Raw genomic sequence first — 22,436 nt, 5'->3', positions numbered from 1 at the left:
GTTTCAGAGATTTTTTTTTCCAAAATATACATTAATGCTATGCAGTCCATCAGAAGTTAAAGTATGTAGTTATAATCCTTAATTAGAATGATTCTGTTCTTGATCCAAATCTGAAATCTTTTCTTTCTTTATTTATTGACTTGATAGGGTCACATTATGTAGCCCAGGCTGGCCTCAAACATCTTGTCTCAGCCTTCCAAGTCCTGGCACTACAGGCATGTATTTTTATAGCTTTGATCCAATACAATTTTAACCCAGGAAACACACTCAGGCCAGTATCTCTGACAGGCTTACAAAGGATCTTGGGCAATAATGCAACATTCATATTCTTTCTATTGGCTACTACTAAAACAGATCAATGAGCCTTGTTTTGGCTGGAGCTGCAGAGATGAGTGGATGACCTTTTTAAAAAGACAACTACTGGTGTGACATCATTTAGCAAGGTTGTCAGCACCTTCTCAGGGAGAGTTTTAGAAGCACTGCTACCATGAAAATAAAATCTAAAAATCATCTTACTCAATTTCTTTGGTGGCAATTTTTTCTATCAGAGAGAGGCTCTGAGTGAAGGAGCTGTGTATTGAGTTCTGCTCAAGGCCTTGGTTGTTATCCTGACCCTAATTTTTTACAAGGGCATAGGAATTCCTCTGGCTTCGAACCCACTCATGGGGATCAAGAATGACCAAATACTAATATCAAATTGCAGTGTCTTATCAAGCCGTTTGAAGACATAAGTGGGATAATCTCTGGACAAGCATAAACTCTGAAGAATGTAATTAAGGTTAGTCATTAGCAAGACCCCTGACACTGGGCAGTAGTCACTTGCTTAGGCTGGCAGCATTACCTCTCAGGCAGGCAACTGAAGCTCAGAATGCGGGCTGTTACAATACTTACATTTGATGCTCTCTCACAAAAGCTGCAAACTCAGGATCGTTAGCATAGAGTTCCAAAATCCTCATTCTCTCTTGAATTTCCTTAAATGAAGAAGAAAAACCTCAGCAGCCTTTTAAAGTGAATGTAATTATTATAAAGAGTTCTGAGCCAACAAGCTACCCAAGAAAGCTGTGAGAAAGAAACCACCCTTTAGCAAAACAGAAGGCTCTACATATACTGTTCTAGGTATCACATACATATTCTAGATACCGTACTGGTAATGTAGCTCAGTGGTAGGGCACTTATCACGCACAAAGCCTTGTGTTCAAGTCATAGCACCACCAAAAAGAAAAGAGACTATTTCTGCATATATACTATGTAAACTGTTCTAATTCTAACATCTATGTTCCTAAGGAAAAAATAAAGAATAACAGAGAATTTTCTAATTGCGGAAAAAGAAGCCCCTGTGTAGGGAATAAGGATCAGCTTGAAGCTCAAATTTTAATGCCCCCTGCATATTCTGGGAGATATCGCCAGGTACTAACTAACCTAAATATTTTCCATCATCTCTCTAGAAACTCCTGCATATGCACACACACATGTTTCCATAGACGAGCAATGCAGCAATGACAATGGAAGTCTCCCACCTCTTTGGAAAGGTCGCTACTTTCATACATCTGTCTGATTTCTTCTCTGCTCAGACCACCAATCACCTCTTCACTAGCAGAGCTAAAGAAGGGGTGTTGGCTATAGGGTTTCTCATACTGTTCACATCCAGCCAAGTGGCTTTCATATGCAGGGTTATACTTCATAGCATTCTCAACAGATGACAGGCTGTCAGGCTGCCTGCTGGAGCTGAAAAAAAAAAAAATGCATAATTGATTAAGGCTCTCCTCTGGATGCTCAACTATGTGAAAGGCTATTTTTCTGGGACAGGATTTCTGTTGGGGAAAAGGAAGTAGACACCGATTTGGGGTCAGGGGGAACTATGAGAACTGCCTAGATTAGTCTCAGGTGTCATCACTGCCCCCTGCTTCATTCATCATAGTTCCCCAGGCACCTGACATTCCATAAATGCTGGTTGGGAATTATGTCTGTCAGTGGGTAGTGTTTCATTAAAAAAGAAAACACACAGCTCTATCATTTCCAGAGCAACACCTATGAAATAATCATGTGTAACTACATAGAAAAATGTGAAAGAAATTCAAATACTAGAGCACCAAACGCCCTGGGCCTCAACTGAATTCAACTCAGGCCCATTATCTGAACAGTGATTTTATGCCATGACTTCTCTTAATGCTGATGATGCAAAGAATTTGTTGGCCTCTGCCCTAGATAAGATTACAGTCTATTGAAAACTCAGTTGGTGCAAATCTTAAGAAAGATAGAAATGTGCCTTGGTACTCTCAGAAAGACCCCAGAAGGGATGTCTCTCCTAAGCCAGGTCAGAAGTGGGAGAGATTCTAACACTGTGCCAAGATAATCACATAGGACTCCTTGACCCAGATCATGTTTAGTCCCTGATTACAAAGAGACCCACAGTCCCCTACAAGTGGACATTTGTCACTCCCATATGACAATCACTAAACTTTCAAGACTCCCTGCCCCTGCCATACCTAGTTTAATATTCATCCAAGCTTCTCAGCACCTCATTCGTAGACTACTTAGATTCCTTCAAACGTAGCATCAGTTTGAAGATGCTGCCATTCAAGTCCATAGCTCTTTGCTTTCACCCAGCTCTTTGCCCAGTATTTGGCATAGAGTAAGTGATGTGCAAACAGGCATTCGGTTCCATTAGGAAGCTCTTACTTACCTGGTGGGCCTCTGTCTTTCTCTCCTGACATTCTGAGCTTGAAGCATCTTCACAAGGAAGAAGATGACAGCAGAAGCAACAAGGAGAAAGCTAACCACAGAGGCTATGGTGATGCCTATGACAAAGGGCTCAGACACAAACTCCTCACAGTGTTGGCCTCGATACCACCAGTTTGAACCAACCCGGCATCTGTAAAAATAGGCACCAAACTCATGGTCTGAATCACATTGCTCAAAATGGTAACAAACCGAATCTTCAGTGGAATGGGAAAGGTAGATATATAAATTGAGGTCATGTAAATCTTCATTAAGGTATTGAAGGGAGTACTAGGGCTGTAGCCCATTAGTAGTGTGCTTGCCTAGTACACATAAAACCCTGGGTTCCATTCCCAGCATAGCAGGAAAAGGAAAAAAATGCTTTGACATACAAGTTAAATGAGCATATAACAAAAGCCTGTGCCCAGCACCCAACATTGACCAGTAGATCTTGAATGACTGTTGTTAAAAGGCTGGTTAAAGTGTTAAAAGCTTTAAAAAGTATTACATTCAGCCTTTTCAATGACAGGTAACAAAAATGCATGCCCAGGAAGGAAGGAAACTGTCACCCAGTCACAGTTACTAACAGCTTCTAGAATGCAGCTTTTGACACCTTGCATGTCATCTCACAACCCTACAAGATCCTCCAAGTTCTGGGGCCTCAGACTTGTAAAATAAAAAAGTCTTCAGTCACCAGAATAGGGAGCAAGCCACTGCTTTGCAAAATAATGTTAATTTCCCTGGACACCAAGAAACTGTAATTGCCATTAGTATTCTAGTTAAACCTTTGTATATTAAATGTATTTTTATTTATATGTATATAAATATTTATATATTAAAGCTTTATTACATAAAAGCAGTTGGACCACCTCCAGCTAGTTTGTGTTTGGGCTATCGATGGCAATGCTTACATTCACATATGAATTATTTACATTCCTCCTGCTCATTCCCAGCATTCCCTCCCCTTTCTGCCATGTATCCATGTTTATGTGACTAAAAGTCAGTATTTTGAGGGGGGTGTTGTTTGGTTTTGTTCTTTTGGCTGCAGTAGTGAGGAAAGGGTGGTGGCCAGTCTAACTGGCCCTGTGCATCTGCAGTTACTGTAATGGTTCTGATCTTACAACTAGGGCTTATAGAGGAACATCTGTTTGCCATCACTTAGAAAAACTTCGTATTTCTGTCACTTTCATTTTCAATACTTACTCAATGTGATACAAGAAACACAGAGCCACTAAGAGTCAAGTCAAGGGGCTAGAAAGATGGCTTTTGAACGGACCATAACTCTTGGCGCTCCTTATGGAGAACCAGGATTTGGTTCCTAGAACACACATGTCAACCATCTGTTAACGCCAGTCCCAGGGAATCTAACACCTTCTGACTTCTGTGGGCACCAGGCACACACAAGGTGTGTATACTTAAATGTGGGCAAACACTCAAACACATGAAATAAATCTTAAAAGAATAAAATCTGTCAGGCAGTAGTGGCCCACGCCTTTAATCCTAGCACTCGGGAGGCAGAGACAGAGGCAGGTGGGTCTTGGTAAGTGGGAGGACAGCCTAGTCTACAGAGCAAGTTCCAGGATAGCCAGATAGCCAGGGCTACACAGAGAAACCCTGGAGAGAGAGAGAGAGAGAGAGAGAGAGAGAGAGAGAGAGAATAAGAAGAGCATAGCCCCCTTTCTTTGAACTTTTACATGTGAAGTGCTTACCTTACATAAATCTTACATGAATGGTGATGACCTCACCATCACTGGAAGCAACACACAGAGATCTCCAGCTAATCGAAGTGTTCTCAGTAGGACACATTCACTGTAACATGCTAAACATGATTATGATTGCCTTACAATTATACTGTCAACCCATTTTCTTCAAAGTATCTATAACCTTCACCTTCAATGTCAAAAATCTCTACTGTAACATACCTACAAATGGCTCCATGCCCAGGCATAATGTCACACTTTCCATCGTTCAAGCAGAAGTCAGGCTGTAGATCACAGAGACTCTGACAAGGCCGTTCATCCACACTCAGGTATCCGGGGTAGCATTTACACTTGGCTTCTCCACTCCATGGGTTCACCAAACACTCAGAAAATTCATTACAGGCCTGAAACTTGCAAAGGTTGGCATCCTCACCTAAAGCATCAAGCAAACCAGAGAAGGACTCAAGGACAGTCAAAGCACAGGAACTGCGATACACGAAGAAAGCTCCTCCTGCAAAGCACCATGGGAAAATCCCCATCCTGAATCATAAAGATGCACCATGACCTGACTAGCACCACCAAAAGTTTTGACTCCCAGTAAATTAGTCTGTTTGTGTTAGATTTCTCTAAAACCTGGAGCCAAATTATAAAAAGTTATGGCCTGGGCAAGCCTATACATGTAGAAACCTTAAAGTCATTACCAGGTAACTAGAGATCCAAATTCAACACAATTTTTAAGAGTTCTTCATTTCTACCAAGCCATTCAGCTATAGGCTACCTCTACTCTACACACAATGCTGTGTTCTCATCTCATGCTATTAACATGGTTTGAGAACCTAGGGGGAAAAATGGTGATATCCTCGTAGCTGGGGATATCTCAGAGAATCCTTGGGAACAATCTAGATTTGTGTTAACTACTGATAGAAAACCACCCCTGTGCTTCCTCAGGCCATTCTGGACAATACTCTGTCTTCTGTAACTTACTGTTTTACTGGCAGGAGAAGAGAAAAAGACAAAAATAATAACAATTAGGACAAGAACCGATCAAAAGTGATGTGAGATATTAACTACAGTTGGGTTTACCATGGTCCCAACATGTGTTCTTCCATGGTGAATAGCCATGGGTGGACAGCAAAATTGGAAAATGGTAGCAGAGATGTTGAAAATAGAGCTTAATGGTTGGGAATAATCATAGACATCTAGATGAGAAAGTATGAAGCTTAGCTAAAGAAGATCAAAAATTAGCAGTCCCTTCATTTCCAGAGAAACTGTCTTTTAAATCAGTAAATGATTTTCATTGTTCTGGAGCTTAAAGATGATATACACAAGACCAAGCTCTTGGGGTTCAGGGGACCTGGATCTCTCTCAACTGTGTCTGAGGAATGACAGAACATACTAAGTTAAATTGGGTCCCCTCAATATTTATACCCACTCTGAGCCTCAGAATGTGACCTTTCATGGAAATAGAGACTTTACAGAGTTGATCGTTGTCAAAAAGAAATCATAACTGGGTTGGGCTGGGCCATTCATGACTGCTACCCTTCTTAAAGGAGGGAGGGCTGGACTCAGAGGCACAGTTAGGAAAGAAGGCCACGTATAGTCAGAGGCAAATGCTGGACTAACAAACCAAGGGATGCAGGAGATTTTCAGCAAATATAAAAAATATGAAAAAGTAAGAAAGCATCTTTCCTGAAGCTTTCAAAGGAAGCATGCATCTAACAATGAGGGCAAGATTCTTGGAAACACTGTGAATAAAGTCAGGTAAACTACAAGCTGTGTTTACCATAGCCAATGTTGACATAAAGCAACAGTAATAATTTAAAATAGACATGTAGTAGAGACACTTGCTCTGAAAAAATTTTAAACTTCATGTCTACTCTATGGGGGTGTGGGGAAGAAGATAATAGAATCTCATAGACTAGACACTACGAGGCAAATGTGTTTATCTATTGTAATCCTTTTTAGAAAGAAGTTGACTAGAAGCTAAATGTATAGCTCAGTGACTGAGCGCCTGCCTAACGTGTGTGAGCCCCAGAACTTTGAAAGTGGAAGGGGCATGCCATGACAACAACAGTAAGCCATAACTGCCCACATTTGTAGAGCTAGTGATGTGCTTCCGCATATTTGTTTAGTCCCAAGACTCCACTTTATTAAATATACAGGCTGGGTGGTAGAATGCCCATATAATATATGAGTGACTTAGAAATCAAATGGTTTGTCTAAACTCCCACAAGTGATAAATGATAGAGTAAAGGCAAGAATTCTTGACTTAGTTGCTTCCTCCACACACTGCCTGGCAAAGGATGTGCAAGCAGTCTCAGAGACTGGAGAATTAGATATTGGGAGACTGGCTAACTTGTTTTCCTCGTGTGCAATGAATAATGGTCCTTCAAGGATTTCAAAGGAAAGAATGTTTGCTTTTCCTCCCTGATTAAAAATATGATAGGTCTCATTTTCAAACTAGTTTGAGAATAAAAGGACGATACAAGTATGACCATAGATATTCTACCTGATTCTTACTCAAAACCACCAGATCCTAGTATATGGAAGGGAAAAGATAATATAAAATTTCAGGCCCCTGCCACATTCTCACCATCAAGTTCTTCCAAACAAAGTCAGTGGTTCCTTTTGTACATGTACAATATTACCAAATACCTTCTCAGGTACTTTGAGCACCGTACTAAGGTCTGACTAAGCGCTCACTACAACAGACATATTCTCAGATCTTATGGAAAGTGCGACTGGGAAATGGTTACTAAGCGCTGCTCATACAAGTTAACAACACAAGATAAACTCTACAGAGGAAATAAGCACAATGTTAGAGAAAAACAAACAGGACTGGTCCAGCAGAGAGTATGAGGACTGCTAAAAGCAGCATCTGCACCAAGGCCTGAGCTAAATGGTAAGGGGAAAGATTTTGTCAGAGGGTAGGACTTTCCAAAGGCTTTAAGGCCACAGAAAGATTTGGGTGTCTGAGGAACTAAAACATACAATTTGACTGGAATATGGTGAACCAAAAGGTTAGCTTCACTGGGTAATATTGGGAAAGAAGTTGGGGTTTGGGCCTTGTGGCTACTGAACCAGGCCACCATTGATGTACAGACAGCAGCCAGGTAAAATCATTTAAAAGTAAAATCATTTAAAAGGGCTGCTGTCTGGAGAACAGGCAGGTGGAGGAAAAGCAATCTATATGAGACATGATGTTCATTTGGATATACCAGTAACCATGGTAATAGAGATAAGAGCCTAGATTTGAGATCGTTTAGAATTCAGTATTAATATAAGTTTGGTGACTAGATGAAAGTTAGGATGATGGAAACTATGGAATTAAGAGTGGCTTTCCAGATTCTCTAGGTTTCTGTCCTAAGAAGCTGAAGAGATAAATATTCCATTGGTTGAGAAGGAGAAGCACAGGTTAAATAGAGAGCGGGAAGATGCACAAAAGAAGAGTTCACTCTTAAATATGTTCAATGCAATACACACAGAATACATCAAATACACTCAAGCAGGGATTGTCAAGCAATTAAATAATACAGCTGGTGCTTAAAAGGAAGCTTCCTCATGTAGAAAAATACTGAAAGTGAAACATGTCCTGATGGTATGAGGCTCAGGTCTGTGATCCCAACCACTTCAAAAGATGAGACAGGGGATTGAAACTTAAGACCTGCTTGTACTGCAGACGGAGTTCAAAGACAGCCTGGACAATTGATCCTGTCTCAACAGTCAAACAGATGGCTAAGGATGTAGCTCAGTGTTGGTTTATCTGGCATGTGGAAGGCCCCACGTTCACCAACCAGTTACACACACCAGAATGCAGAGCGATCTTTGCATAAGACTAAAGGGAATCAGTTTAGGAATGTAAAGTGTGTGTGTGTGTGTGTGTGTGTGTGTGTGTGTGTGTGTGTGTGTGTGTAAAAATCTATTGAAAGAAGAAAGAAGAAAGAACAACATAAAAATAAAGCAACTGCAGGTCCCATGGATAAGTAAAGAGCAGGAAAGAATGTGTTCAAAGGGAATGGGGGGTGAACAACAATGGTAGTACCACTGTCTACTTGACATTTTGAGATGTCCCTGAAATATTTAGTTCGCTAATTTTCAAAGTGTGGGACTTTGTATGACACAATACTTTTTCTTCCTACAAGTGTCTGATTTATTTGACTCAAAGAAAAAGAAAACATACAGAGGACTACCTAGACCCTATGAAAAAAACACTCAGTGGTATGCACTGTCCTTACCTGATTCCACGTCCAGGGAGTACTTATCGATATCCAAGTTCATGGTTTGGTAGGCAGTGGTACAAAAGTCTTCCAGAATCATATACATGGCGCTGTTGACATTAGGTGGGACAGACTCGGCAAACTTCACTCGGCTGTTCACCACAATGCTGCCATTTCTGAAGTTCAGGATTTCTAAGTTCTGGAACCCTGATAGATTTGACTGGAGATAGGGAACCAGCTGCAAGTGACAAAAAGGTCACATTTACTGCCAAGGCTTACCATTTTGTTGAATACATCCCAGAAAGACAATAAAACATACAAAGGCAAACAAAAAGATGCTCATTTCCTTCTTATCATGTATTCAGCAAAATGTAAAAACCTTCTGTCCCTGAGGACAACAGGTAAAAGAAATAAAGCATCAAATTGTTTTCATATGCATAACTAGATTTAACACTGATATTGTTATATACATACATATCATGGATGGTTCTTCCCCATAATATACAGATATACAAATAAGGCATAAAATTTGGGAAGATGGAATGGACTAGTGGATGGGTGATAATAAACAGGGGCTTGGATGTGGTGCTTGATGGGAGCAAAGTACAATGGCATGAATGTATCCAGTGACATAATGAGAACCTTCATTTCATATACCAACTAGAAAATAAATGGTTTGATTGCATAAATTAAGAATATTAGGAGATTGTCATATCAGTATTTAGAACCCTTATGGAACTCATAAAGCCTTTTGGAGGCTTAGAGCTTCTTTATTCAGTTTCACTGATGGGCTCCCTCAAAAGATGGGACGCACAATGAGTTTCAGATTTCCTTTCACTCTCAGAATTCCTGGCAGAGTTTTCAGCATCTAACCTGTCACATCACCCTGACGTCACGTTTCTGTCTCCAATTCTGGAATTCACCTGTCTTACTCTTCTCCGATCACCCCACAGCCATGATGCTACAAATTTCCTAGGGATGACAGGAAATTCGTGCCCACAGAAAACCCCTTCTCCGGAGCTCAGACACGGTGTGCTGAGGGTGGGAGGGAGTCACATGTAGTCACTAATGTTCACATTTGTCATTCGGTGCTCACCAGTTCTAAGAATCTTTGCTCCAGGGCTTTATATTCCAAAGAGTTTTTGTTAAACAGGCCTTCTGAAAACAGCATGTTTGTCACGCGGAGGCTGAAGAAAACCACCAATGCTCCTGCCGTCCGGGTGTGACTCAAGGCACCTCCTTTTGTGGGCTGAGCCACAACAGGCATCTCTGTGTAGTGAACACTGGTAGACATTTCCACATAGCTGTCAGCCTTGCCATTTTGTTCTTGGGTTAGCTCAGGCTGATAGTAATCTGTGCCTGCCTGATCTAGTTCTAATGAAATATCCTGGACTGCCATTATTACTTCCTCCTCCAGCTGGATGGAGTGGGTGGTCGGAGGCAATTCAGTGGACTGTGTCCTGGAAGCTTTCAACCAGAGTCTGTCAGTGCTCTCTGGTGTACTTGCCAATGTGTCTCTGGACAATTTCCCTAAGGAAGAAGTTCTTGTCCAGACTATATCTGATTCTGGCAACATGGTCCACACAGGCTGCATATCTAGCCTTGCCACTGGAACCTCACTGTCAAGTCCTTTGTGACTGGACGATTCTGTGTGTACCATACCTTCCTTGAGCACCTCATCTGTTTTCTCGGTGGAAGCAGAGGTTGCTATAGTTGCCGGTAAGAAGGGTGATTTGGTAAGTGAGTAAGAATCAATGTCTGGTACATCTGAAGTGTGCTTTGAAAAGATTGGAGATGTAGGTGGAGTTTCAGACTCTACAAAGATGGATATAGTAGATCTAACATGGGATTCTTCCTCTATAAAATGTATGGGCCTATCTCCATATCCATGTTCTGATGGTTCAATAATTTGTTCTGTGGAATCTACTCTGCCATCTATATGTAATTTTTCTCTACCCTCAGTTGGTAATAGTGCATCCTGCTCTTCAGGCCATGACTTTGACAGTGGTTTAGTGGTCTTCTCTAATGAAGTCTCACTCCATGGCCAATCAATCACATCTACATCTCTCCCAGACCCAGAACCCAAGCCACTTTCAAAAATGAAGTCTTTTTCCACAGAGGTGTCTGGAAACCATGGGCTCCCTTCCAACTGGTCTGAGACGTTGGACGCCAAGGACTCCAAGCCAGACGGTGTCGCTATGTCTTTAGCAAGGTCTTCTATAACAGAAGAGGTCAGATGTGGTGTGGTCAAGAGAGTCGTGTCAGAGTCTTCCACAGGTGGTACTGTTTCTTTTGGCACAGGTTGAATTAATGGGCTTGAAGGCAATCCATCAATAGAAGTATCTTCTAATTCGTCAGTGCTGGCTAACCCTAAAATAACAGTTTCCCATTAGTTAATCTACAAATGAAAACCTAGTTCTCAAGTAAAACTAGCTATCTATTTTCTCCAGCTACCAGGGACAATGGCTGACCTTAACATCTGAAAAGTATGATTATAAATTCATAGTATGGAATAAGCATTTCTGAATATAATCCCCATCTCTGAGTTGAAGTCTTGACGACTGAAATAACCCCCAAGCACTTGACTTTTTTTCCCAATGAAAATGAAGAATCAACCATATTAAAGAACACAGATTGAACTAGAACACTAGAAATCTAGGGAGAAGTTTTTTCTGGAAGTTGTGTTTCTCTCTCTCTTCTATGGTTATTGTCTATAATCCTTCAGGTTTCCTCCATGTTCAAAATTCTAGACCCACTATTTTTATCTTTATTCACCTTCTCTTTCACACATACAGTTCATCCCACAACATAGTTCTCAACCTTCCTAATACTGCAACCCGTTAAGACATTTCCCCATGTTGTAGCAACTCCCAACAATAAAATTATTTTCCTTGCTACTTCATAACTGTGATTTTATTACTGTTATGAATCATAATGCAAATGGCTGTGTTTTCCAGTGGTCTAAGGTGACCCCTGTAAAATGGTTGTTCAACCCCTAAAGGGATTACACCCCACAAGTTCGGAACCACTGACCCAGAGGATTAACTATTTCATTTCCACTGCTCTATCTCTCTGTGGGTTTCCTAGCTCCTATTCTCCTCGTCTCAATATTACTAGAGCCTAAGTCCTCAGAGTTGCTCCATAATTAATCTTAAGATTTATTGAAATAATCTTCTTTGATACAGTTCATGACATTAAAGCAGGCAAAGTGATTTGTTAGTAGTGGTCACAGTAATTTTATATTCTTCAATATGACCTTTAAAATATCTTTTAATTGATTATCACTTCACTTCCCCAAGTCCATTTGTTAAGATACAGTGATTTTTCTTTTCCATTCTGACTGATTAAATTTGATTTTTTTTTTCCTTCTCAAACTCAGGTTTTCCAAGCTATTTTCTCCCTAATGAACACTATCATGTTTTCCTCTTCACTATAATCTCTTCAGAGTCCCTGTCCTCTGATCCAACAAAGGATTATGAAAAGTGATTCAAGATTCTCACCATCTTCTAATATGGAAGATCCAGAAGTCCTTCCCTCAGGAGCCACAGGCAGGTCACTCTGAAGCACTGCTGGGGTAACAGAATGAAGAGTCAAGCTGCTACCCCCTAAAACCTCTGGGGGAGAACTGAGGACCACCTTCATGGGAGAAGCTAACTTGGATGTAGACACTACATCACCTAAAGAACTTTCTGACTGGAGTTCCCTGCCAGTGGCTGAGGGAGAACCAGAGCTGAAACCAAATGGTGAAATGGTGGTGGTGGTGGTGGTGGTGGTGGTGGTGGTGGTGGTGAATTCATCTGCTGAGAGCCATTCAGCTTGAAGGGTATTATCCTGGGGAGGGAGAAAAAGGCTAAATCATATCATAGAGAAAAGAGAGACAGAAATGGGTGTTCGATGCCCCAGTATAGGGGGAGGGCAGGGCAGGAGGACGGGAGTGGGTGGGTGGGGCAGCACCCTCATAGAGGCAGGGGGAGGGAGGATGGGATAGGACATTTCTGAAGGGGAGAGCTGGAAAGGGGATAACATTTGAAATGTAAATAAAGTATCCAATCAAAAATTTTGTAAAAATTAATAAATAAATAAATTAATAAAAATGAAATGTCAAATTGGATGGGAAAAACACAAGTTCTCTTGAAGCAAGTGTTCTGGAATCAGACCCCACTTCAGCTAGTTACTAGTCTGAAAATCGACTGAAAACCTGTATGGTCACTCAAAGTTCACCTGTTAAAAGGGTGGGTGAGATACCATATTTAGAAGACTCTAAACAAAGTGAATCCGTGAGAGAGAATACTTGTTCTTTGGCTTCGGATGTTTGTTTTCTTCTATCATTCTAGTTTAAATGGCTTTAAGTAAATAGAAGTTATCTACATGTGCAACTTTCTGGCAAAGACCTAAACACACTACACATAGTAGGAAGGAATAATTAACAGTTTCATCCATCATTTCAAAAGATTTTTAATTAGGGGCCTTTAATATCATATCACAACTTTGTGTGGTTGTCTCAATAAGAAGCCACACCTATGAAGTTGTTACATGCCTCAAAATACACTTTTCTCTTTCTCCCAACTTTGAATTACTATAGTAACACTACTACTTCAACAGTTGGTTTCAGAAATAGAAAACAGACAGAAACTCAACCCTTGGACATTCTATTGTTAAATCGTACTTTAAAAAGTACTATGTTAAGGAAATTAAACAGTGATTAAAGCATCCAATTTTAAACCTCAGAAGATCGTAGAGAATCGTGTGATCCAATCACGGCATGAATATTACAGGTACAGAAAAGATATCCATAGAAGCAAAACAGCCAAAACAGTCACAACCACCATGCCAGGGCTCTGGTTTTCTTGACACTGTTGTTTCTCCCACTGGAGCTAAGATGGGTGGTTTCCCTACTTTTGTATCAATACATGTTTCTAGTAACAAATGCATGTCATAAATTCTTTTTAATTCGATGTTTAATGGTGTATTGGCCAATTTTACCAGTGCTAATTTCCATGTGAAGAGCTGTCTAGTTCTAAAAGCATAGTGAAAAACCAGTGGTGTTCACAACCAGGATGCCAGAAGCCTCCAAATTCAACATTCTTACCTCTAAAAGAAGTTTAAAAGAAGTCTAAAATGTCAAATGTGGTTAACAAATATCACTTCTCTAATAAAGTAAAGTGTTACAGAAAGGAAGTGAGCAAGAAATAGCTGTGCATTTTAAATTAATCACTTTTATATCTTATTGTCACTCATCAACATTCCAGTGTTTAAATCTCTCTCTCATATATATATATATATATATATATATATATATATAAAATATATATAAAATAATAGAAGCTGGATTTTATAGATGTGGTGAATATAAGAGTGGTAGCAGTAGGTGGGAACAGTAAGGGGAGCAAGGATAAAAAGAGAGAGGTTTGTGGTACAAAATTACAATTAGAAGGAAAAGATCTAGTATTCTATAGCATAGCAGAGTGACTATAGTTAACAATCTATGGTCTATTTCACAATCACTAAGGTTGACTATTATCAACATATATAATCATGATAAACATTTGGTAATAGATCACCCTTATTTGATCATGTTATATGCTAGCAAAAACTCACATTGTACTCCACAAATATGCATGTCTATTCTGTATTAATAAAAAAAAAACATACAGGCTCCAGTCTCCTTAAATTGTTATCGATTTCCTGCAGTTGTCACTTCTCATAGAGAGATTTTGTGGGGAGTGAAGAGATGGCTCAGAAGTTAAGAGCCTTGATTGCTCTTCAAGAGAACCCAAGTCCCCTGGGTAATGTCTCTAGCTCCTTCATTGGGGACCTTGTACTTTGTCCAATAGATGACTGTGAGCATCCACTTCTGTATTTGCCAGGCACTGGAAAGGCCTCCCAGGAGACAGCTATATCAGGCTCCTGTCAGCAGGCTCCTGTTGGCATCTGCCTACTATCTGGGTTTGGTGGTTGTATATGGGATGGATCCCCAAGTGGGGCAGTCTCTGGATGGTCATTGCTTCCAGCTCTGCTCCAAACTTTGTCTCTGTAACTCCTTCCACGGGTATTTTGTTCCCCCTTCTAAAGAGGATTCTGAGCTTCTAGGCTAATATCTACTTATCAGTGAATACATATCATGTGTGGGAGCTGAAGGGGTCTGAAGCTCTATAGGAGGATCATCATACCAGTACCCCCAGAGCTCCTTGGAACTATACCACCAATCAAAGAAAGCACATGGTGGGACTTGTGACTCTAGCAGAGGATGGCCTAGTAGGTCATCAATGGGAGGAGAGGCCCTTGGTCCTGTGAAGGCCCCAGTATAGGGGAATGCCAGGAACATGAATGGGAAGGGTGGGGAGCATGGGGAGGAGGGAAGGGATAGGGGATTTTCAGATGGGGAAACTAGGAAATGGGATAACACTTGAAATGTAAATATAGAAAATATCTAATTAAAAAGAAAGAAAGAAATGAGATAGCAAACAATGTTTAAGATTAGGCCTCAAATGTATTGAATGTCATAAGAAACCAGCTATTATAACTAAGATACATAATAATTTTATAGCTACTACTATTGCTCCTATTGGTGAATAAAAATACTGAATTATGAAAGAGAGAGAGAGAGAGAGAGAGAGAGAGAGAGAGAGAACCCAAGTTCAATTCCCAGCATCCACACGGCAGCACACAGCTGTCTCTAACTTTAGTTCCATGGGATCCAACACTCTCATACAAACACACATGCAGGCAAAACACCGATGCATATAACATAAAAATAAATTATTTTTAAGGAGGGAGAGATGGAGAGAAAATGGAAGTACTGCAATGTAACTGAATAATAATCCCCATTAGTCAGTGTTTCCCATCCGTAACTGACAGCCATCAAACACTCTGACTACTTCCTGACAGAAGGTAATAGGAACTTCATGGTATCAGACATTCCTAATTCTAAAAAGCAGCAGGAAATGTACATTTTTATATAAATAAAAATCGAGTATTTATATACTAGCTTTTAAAAAATTGGTTTCAAAATACATGTCTCTTTCTCAATCTAGCTAGATGGTCCCCAATTGGCAACCTCTGGCTGATAAAGAAAATCTTGTCTTTTCAGTGTGTGTGTGTGTGTGTGTGTGTGTGTGTGTGTGATGTGTGTTTGGGGCTGGAGATATGAACCTGTGGAGGCCAGAAGTTGATGCTGCATGTGTTCATGTGTTCCTCTACCACTCTCTACCTTAGTTTTTTAAACAGGCTTTCTTATTGAACCTAGAGTTCACCAATTGGCTAGACTAACTCATCAGCGAACTCCGGTTCCCCTGTTGCCCCCCCCCCTATTCCAGCACTAGGATCATGGGTGAGCACTGCCACGATCCACTTTTTTATGTGGATGCCAAGGATATGGACAGAGTTCTTCCTGTGTGAGTTGCAGGCACTTTATGGACCGGCCTTTATGGTCATCTCCAGACCTTTACACTGTGCCTTTAAAATGCCATCATAAATACCTAGTGGTTAGGAAAGCCCCCGGGATGGTTGAATGAGGAGAAGCAGAGCTGAGGGTAACCTTGCCTCTCTATGCCTCTACACCATGGATGGACTTCCAGGAGAGCAAGTATTGTGATGGGACAAGATAGGGCAGAGGTTCCTCCATCATGTATTTCAGGATCATTTCCAAGTTTAACTAGAATCTGATTTGCTTGAGGGAGAATCCTATGGAAAACTACCCAACTATATTTTAAGAATCAAAGGTCAGGATGTTCTAGACAAGGTATCCTAGTCTTTGTTAAGACTGTTTGCTTGTGTAGAACCTCCTCCAGCTAACCGNTCATCTTAGCTGCCTGTTTGTGCAGAACCACCACCCTCCTCCCAGCTGGCTAATCTTAGCTTCTGTTAAAGCTGCTTGCTTCCAACTGTTTACGCTGTGAAGCCCTCAGCAGTTCCAGACAGGATGCTTGGATAGGGGTCTGCCATTAAAATCGCCATGTCCTGGACTGTTCTGGACACGCAGGGCCACACCTGGGTCCCTGAACACTTGGGTGCGGTCCCAGCTGGCTGAAATAAAGACTTAATTGGCTATACACTGTCTGAGTGGTCATCTCTGGTGAGCTCCCCGTAACACTACGTCATCTTATTTGTTTAGAAATCTGTCTACTGCCAGTCTGGAAACTTCTCATAGAAAGGACCACACCTAATTCACTTTAGTTCCCCTGGTACTTGGCACATGACAAGTACAAAATAAATGTATTTCAATGGAAGAGGTAAGCAAGCATCAAATTAATGTGCCATCTACCGCAAACCGTCTTTTCTCTAAAACGGCTCTCAGCGAAAAGGTCATTTCCTATGATTCCACATCTCGAAGCTAGGTTGCTCAGTAAAACAGATGGTTATATAGATCAGTGGTCAAATAAGTTTGCTTCCTAAATTTCCATTGTTGTCCTGAAAATGTATACAAACTGAGCAAGTTGTATTTGTGTATTTAGAAGAGTGTGTGTGTGTGTGTGTGTGTGTCTGTGTAGCAACAATTAAAGAAAAAGATAAACTGAAAAGAGACTAAGACTGGTACAGGGGATAATATTGAGGGGAGGCAGGAAAGAGGGAAGTTATATAATATTAATCTCAAAAAAAATTTAAAACATTTCCCATTGCAGTACTGATGCCAAGAAACAAGTATTTCAAACAGCTGGTATGAAACACAAAAGGACATTTTAAGAAAGCAAGAATCTGTAGATGCTGGATAGGAAGAGAGTCCCCTCCTGCGTCCCTGTGCTCAGGAGATCACTGAGCTATCTGCACACAAGGAGTCCTATGTCATCATTGGGGATACCATCCTTGCCGCCTCAACTGCTCTTGAGGAAGTGTTTTTGTCTCTCCTCAATATCTCCCTATAAGTAAGATGTGGAGGTGAAAGAGGACAGTAAGAACAAAGGGGGTTTATGTGCAAATGGAAATGCTTCGCTCCAATTTGAAAGGAGAGCTGTGAGCAGGTAAGATGCCTCTTTAAGCAAAGATGCTCTCACCAGTGACCTGAACTCAACGCCCTAAACCCACAAAAAAAAAAAAAAAAAAGCTGGAGAGAGCCAACTTTGCACCATTGTTGTCTGACCTCCACAGCTGTGTCACGGTGTGTGCACACTTGTGTGCATCCCCCACATACGTTATAGATACATGCACATACAATAATAATAAACAGTGAAATTTACTTAAAAGGGGGGACTAATTTTAGAGTTCCTCTTGTTTTTCAGCTAGTCAATTTCTTCACTCATTCCCCCCACATATCTCAACTTCCTTTAATATCTATAATCCTTGACATAAAATTTCTACTCTGTACTTAGGAACATCAATGTATAGTCTTTCTACCAAAAAATTTTAAAAAAATGGTTTCGAGGAAACTTAAAGACAACTCAATGGGCACTCACAGCTTCATTAGCCCCAAACAAGTATGAACAACAAACAACCTTCCCCACACTAGGAGCTTGGCGATGCAGACTTTATTTAACCACTGTGGAAGGGTTAAGTTTCTGAGCCAATGCTTGGTCTCCTGGAGCTCATCACTGTGAGAAGTGATCCGGGGACATGCAAAGGGATGCTTGAAGTGGGAGTAGCTTGGGAAACTCATCATGCCAAAGTAAGCAGGAAGGGTTGCAAAGGAGCGAGTTCTCAGGGCTGGGGCTGGGATAAGGCACCACGGCTTACCAAAATAGAGGATGTTGTCACCCGAAGACTTGAACTTTGGGTGTTCCAAACTATGTCTTCTGTTTGGGGGAGCAAAACTCCTCTCACTGAGAAAAAGACAACGTAGACAATGAATTCTGAGGCACTGCTGTATTGGCGATCCACACACGCCAGCACTTGTACACACACTCAACTGCAGGAAGAAGCTGCTCCAAAGGTGTTGCAGCAAATTAACATGGCCGAAGCAAACTGCTGTGCTCACAAGACTCAGTCCTTACAACCCTGAGCCACAGCCTGATTGAATCAGTGTCCAAACAAAATGCAAACCAAACTTAGAAATCTGTACCACAGGACAGACTGTCGGCCAATCAAAAAGCTGAACTTCCATGAGACCATGTTCAAATAAGGGAATGGTTCCCAATCTTCCTAATGCTGTCACCCTTTAATGTGGTACCTCATGTTCTGGTGAACCCCTGACCCAACATCACTATAAAATTTTTTGTTGCTACTTCATAACTATAATTTGTTGCTGTCATGAATTGTAATATAAATATCTGTGTTATCTGATCGTCTTAGGTGACCCCTGTGAAGGGGTATGCGACCACCAAAGGGGTCATGACCTACCAATTGAGAACCACTGAAGTAAGGCAAAAGCTAGGTTTTAAATAACCATTCTCTCTCTCTGTACTTTGCTCCTGTTTCTTTTTTGTCACTTCCAGTTTTCTATCCACACACATTATCTAGCCATACAGCAATTCTGGACTGTTGCAGAACATGTCTTGGGTCTCAGGACTACATAGCTCACAAATCATTCTTAGTTCAATTAGAGTGTGACATTTAACTTATCCTAACCTTTCCTCTAAAAATTAATCACTAAGGCCAGCAAGATGGCTTAGTGGAAAAGCAAGACAACCTGAGTTCAAACCTCAGGGTCCAAATGGTGCAAGGAAAGAATAGACTCCCACAGATTGTCCTCTGACCTCCACACATACACTATAGACTGAACATGCCCAAAGAAAGAAAAAGAGAGGGGAGGAGATGGAGGGGGACAGGGAGGGAAGGATGGAGAGAGGGAGAGAAAGAGAGGGATGGAAGTACAGAGAGAGAGAGAATGACATTTAAGACATTATAAGTATGTTTCTCATTTTCCACTTTAGTAACTGGCATCTTTCCTATTTTCTCCCTTCAGTAAAATACATTGTGCTGAATGTCTTCAAGGTTAAAGGACCCATAAAGTGAAGACATCATGGCGAAGCAAACAGAAACTAAGCAATAACAACAAATAAGTTAGAACTCGTAGTCTCTGATGAATTAAGATGATGCAGTAGCTTGCCCGTAAGCAAGTTTTGCCTTGGGATGACTGAGTGGAAGACCATTCTATCCTCCAAACCCACAGGGTCCCTCTCTCCTTTATGATCGTGATGATCCATAACGGGATGTCCATAGCCATCGCATCCAGCTCTCTCAGCCCACTTCCATCAGTCCTCCTCCTCTGTTCCAGTTCTTCAGTTCTTCTGCTGACTTATAAGCGTTAACCAAGTGGCCCTTTTCAACAGCTCACACTATGGTAGCCTTGCAGCACCGTAGCCTGTTGTGATTCATGCTTTCAGGCTCTCCTTTCCCTTATCTCACACTTTGTTCCCATCCCTTTAAACTATTTCTAACTGCCAAGCTGTTCTCCCCTTTGCCCTGCTCTGTGACCTTCTATGGACAATATTGCAGGAAGCCTGTGACTAATCTATCCCAAATGACTGTAGGGCTGAAGCTCTTTTTATCAGGATGGGTCCAGTCTTATGCATCTTCACCACACTATACTGAAAAGGGAAAACCACAGGAGGACATCATGAGTGATTTTTTTCAACTCACCATTGATGAGCTGGAGAGACTTGGGATCTGGATTCAAAGAGGAATTTCCCATCAAAAAGTTCTGGTGCAGTGTCTCGGCGATATAATCTCTGAAGTTACTAATTGTATAGACAGCAGTGGGTTTATCATCCATCTCTACCAGGCCATGGTTTTCCACCTTGTTGGAGTGGAGGCTTATGAGGTCCCAGGTGGTATTGCTGATGGCTTCGCCATTGAAGGTAACTGCATAGTGAACATCTATCCCACTACGGGAACAGGAGGATAAATTAAGTTCCGCTAAGAAAGCACAGAGAAAGGCACTTTGGGTATATAAAGAACATTAGGCCAAGAGGGGGAGTCTAATAAAGCATGGATCCCATCAACATTCTCTGCAGACTCTGAGAAGCCCCTGGCACTTCTTCCCCTTCACCAGAGAGTGGAAGGTTGTAGCTTTAATAGGACAAGAATTCTAAGAAAGCGAGTCAGAAGTTCTTCGTGTCCCACATTCTCAACGGCTTCCTCTCTTTCAAAGCCAACTCCTGTCTTTTCACTAATTCCTGTCTTCCTTGTTTCCCTGTGTGAACAAATGTTCTTGGGGCAAACACATATGTAGAGAGGCTGGTAGGCTAACTGAGAGTTAATGATATGGAAAGACTGAAATAGTATAAGTCCAGAGTCAAATTAATAGCATCTATTGCCCACCTCTGTGTGTGACCTGACACCTCTGTTACTATTAGATAAGTCCTTTGGAATGTACAAACAGACCCCTTAGCTCCCACCAACCCCAAAGTTAAGATAACAGATGTTTCCCCACTTTATCATAACCCACCTACAGATATTCCCACCACTGTATTTAATATATGTTGATTTATGGCTTTCCTTGTTCTGATAATATGAAATTTTCATGAAACTACTGTCATTGGAACATGGAATTTGCTGTAACCCAGATCTATGTTCCCAGGCCAGGGTCACTTATATTTGATCTTAAAGTGAGCTATCTCTTACCCTCTTTGAAAGATATTTCTTGCATCAATACCTGTTACAATTTGTACATACTGTTTAAAAAAATATGCTAGTTCACTGAGATAGCTTAGACAATGAAGAAGCTTGCCATCAAGTCTGATGACCTGAGTTTAATTTCTGGACCCATGTAATGTGAAAGAAAGAACAAACTCCCGCAAGTTGACTCTAACATCTATATACATTCTATGGTATACACACATATATATGCATAACACATACACACCTTCCAACTCCTCCCCATAGAACACAACATTTTTCTCATATCTCCTTATTATTGCTATCAAAAAAAGTAATGCACTAAACCAGAGCTACTTGCTGAGGAAGAAAAATTTTCAAACTTTAGGCAAGAAGTTAAATGTAGAAATAAAGCAACATATTTTTCTAATATAGATAGGTATGTAGATAGATGGATGGATAAATAAGTGGATAGATGGATAGATAGATAGATAGATAGATAGAGCACTCTAGAATATATTCTAAAATGACAGCTATGTGAACGTTTCAGAAGACTTACTTCTGAGTGACAACCCAGAGAATTTACAGGTCAATAAATTTTAGGGCAAAACCTTAAAGGATGTTATGACATGATTTTTCTCTTGACCTGCTTACAACACTCTTAGTTATTCAACATATGAAACTTAGAAATCTTTATGGGCATTTTTTCTTTTGCTCTATTTTTTTCTTTTAACTTTTTTTTTCTGACTCCCTCATTACTGAACTAAATGAAATAATAGTGCATGCTAAAATATAACTCTCTACAAAGCTAGCTTTTTTTTTTCCCACTATCCCTTCATACAAGCAAGTAAAGAAAAGGCTTGATGGAGTTGAGGAGGGAAAATAGTTGGTGTGTTGTTTGCCATTTTCTGGGCCATTTGAAGAAATACTATGAGAAGATTAAGTTGAGAAACAGCTGGGAATGTGTCGTCTGGTCGCCCCCTCACCCAGGCGTCTCTGGCAACTGAACAGGACAGTCTGTAAGTGTTCTCAATACACTAGGCACCCACTGTGCCTTCATCTCACTTGGCCTTCACAATAAGCTTAGGAAAAGGTTGATCATCTTCAGAATATTGCTAAGGAAACAATATTAGGGTTTTTAAAAAGTTAAAGGGCTTCTTAAAATGTCACAACGAAGACGTGGCAGAGCTGCCCTTTCACCTCAGCACCGCACTGTGAACTGCTCAGCCTGCTCAAACTGTTACTGGGCTGTGTCATTTCAAGGGCATCTCTGTGCCAGTCACCATTCTGGCCTCCAGCCTGACTCTTCAAACAGCGTTCACATCTGGTATAC

At 40.9% G+C, this 22,436-nt stretch overlaps 1 protein-coding gene across 2 annotated transcripts in view; it reads right to left on the bottom strand.

The window, feature by feature from the left end:
• Impg2 (interphotoreceptor matrix proteoglycan 2) overlaps positions 1-22,436 on the bottom strand; it is a 62,069-nt gene that overhangs the window by 3,772 nt on the left and 35,861 nt on the right. Inside the window, exons 11-19 of one of the 2 annotated variants that reach the window (XM_021209811.1) lie at positions 20,147-20,391; positions 18,302-18,387; positions 12,136-12,466; positions 9,732-11,005; positions 8,654-8,873; positions 4,641-4,851; positions 2,684-2,872; positions 1,518-1,725; positions 892-971 (exon numbers count right to left, since the gene is read on the bottom strand). In XM_021209811.1, the coding sequence (XP_021065470.1) occupies positions 892-971; positions 1,518-1,725; positions 2,684-2,872; positions 4,641-4,851; positions 8,654-8,873; positions 9,732-11,005; positions 12,136-12,466; positions 18,302-18,387; positions 20,147-20,391 (2,844 nt within the window). The remainder of the gene's footprint in view (positions 1-891; positions 972-1,517; positions 1,726-2,683; positions 2,873-4,640; positions 4,852-8,653; positions 8,874-9,731; positions 11,006-12,135; positions 12,467-18,301; positions 18,388-20,146; positions 20,392-22,436) is intronic. The other variant, XM_021209812.1, reaches the window with a different exon arrangement.

Source organism: Mus pahari, chromosome 12, assembly GCF_900095145.1.
Source record: "Mus pahari chromosome 12, PAHARI_EIJ_v1.1, whole genome shotgun sequence".
Taxonomy (NCBI): Eukaryota; Metazoa; Chordata; class Mammalia; order Rodentia; family Muridae; genus Mus; species Mus pahari.
The sequence above is the reverse complement of the archived record's forward strand: the minus strand, read 5'-3'. Positions and strand labels throughout refer to the sequence as shown.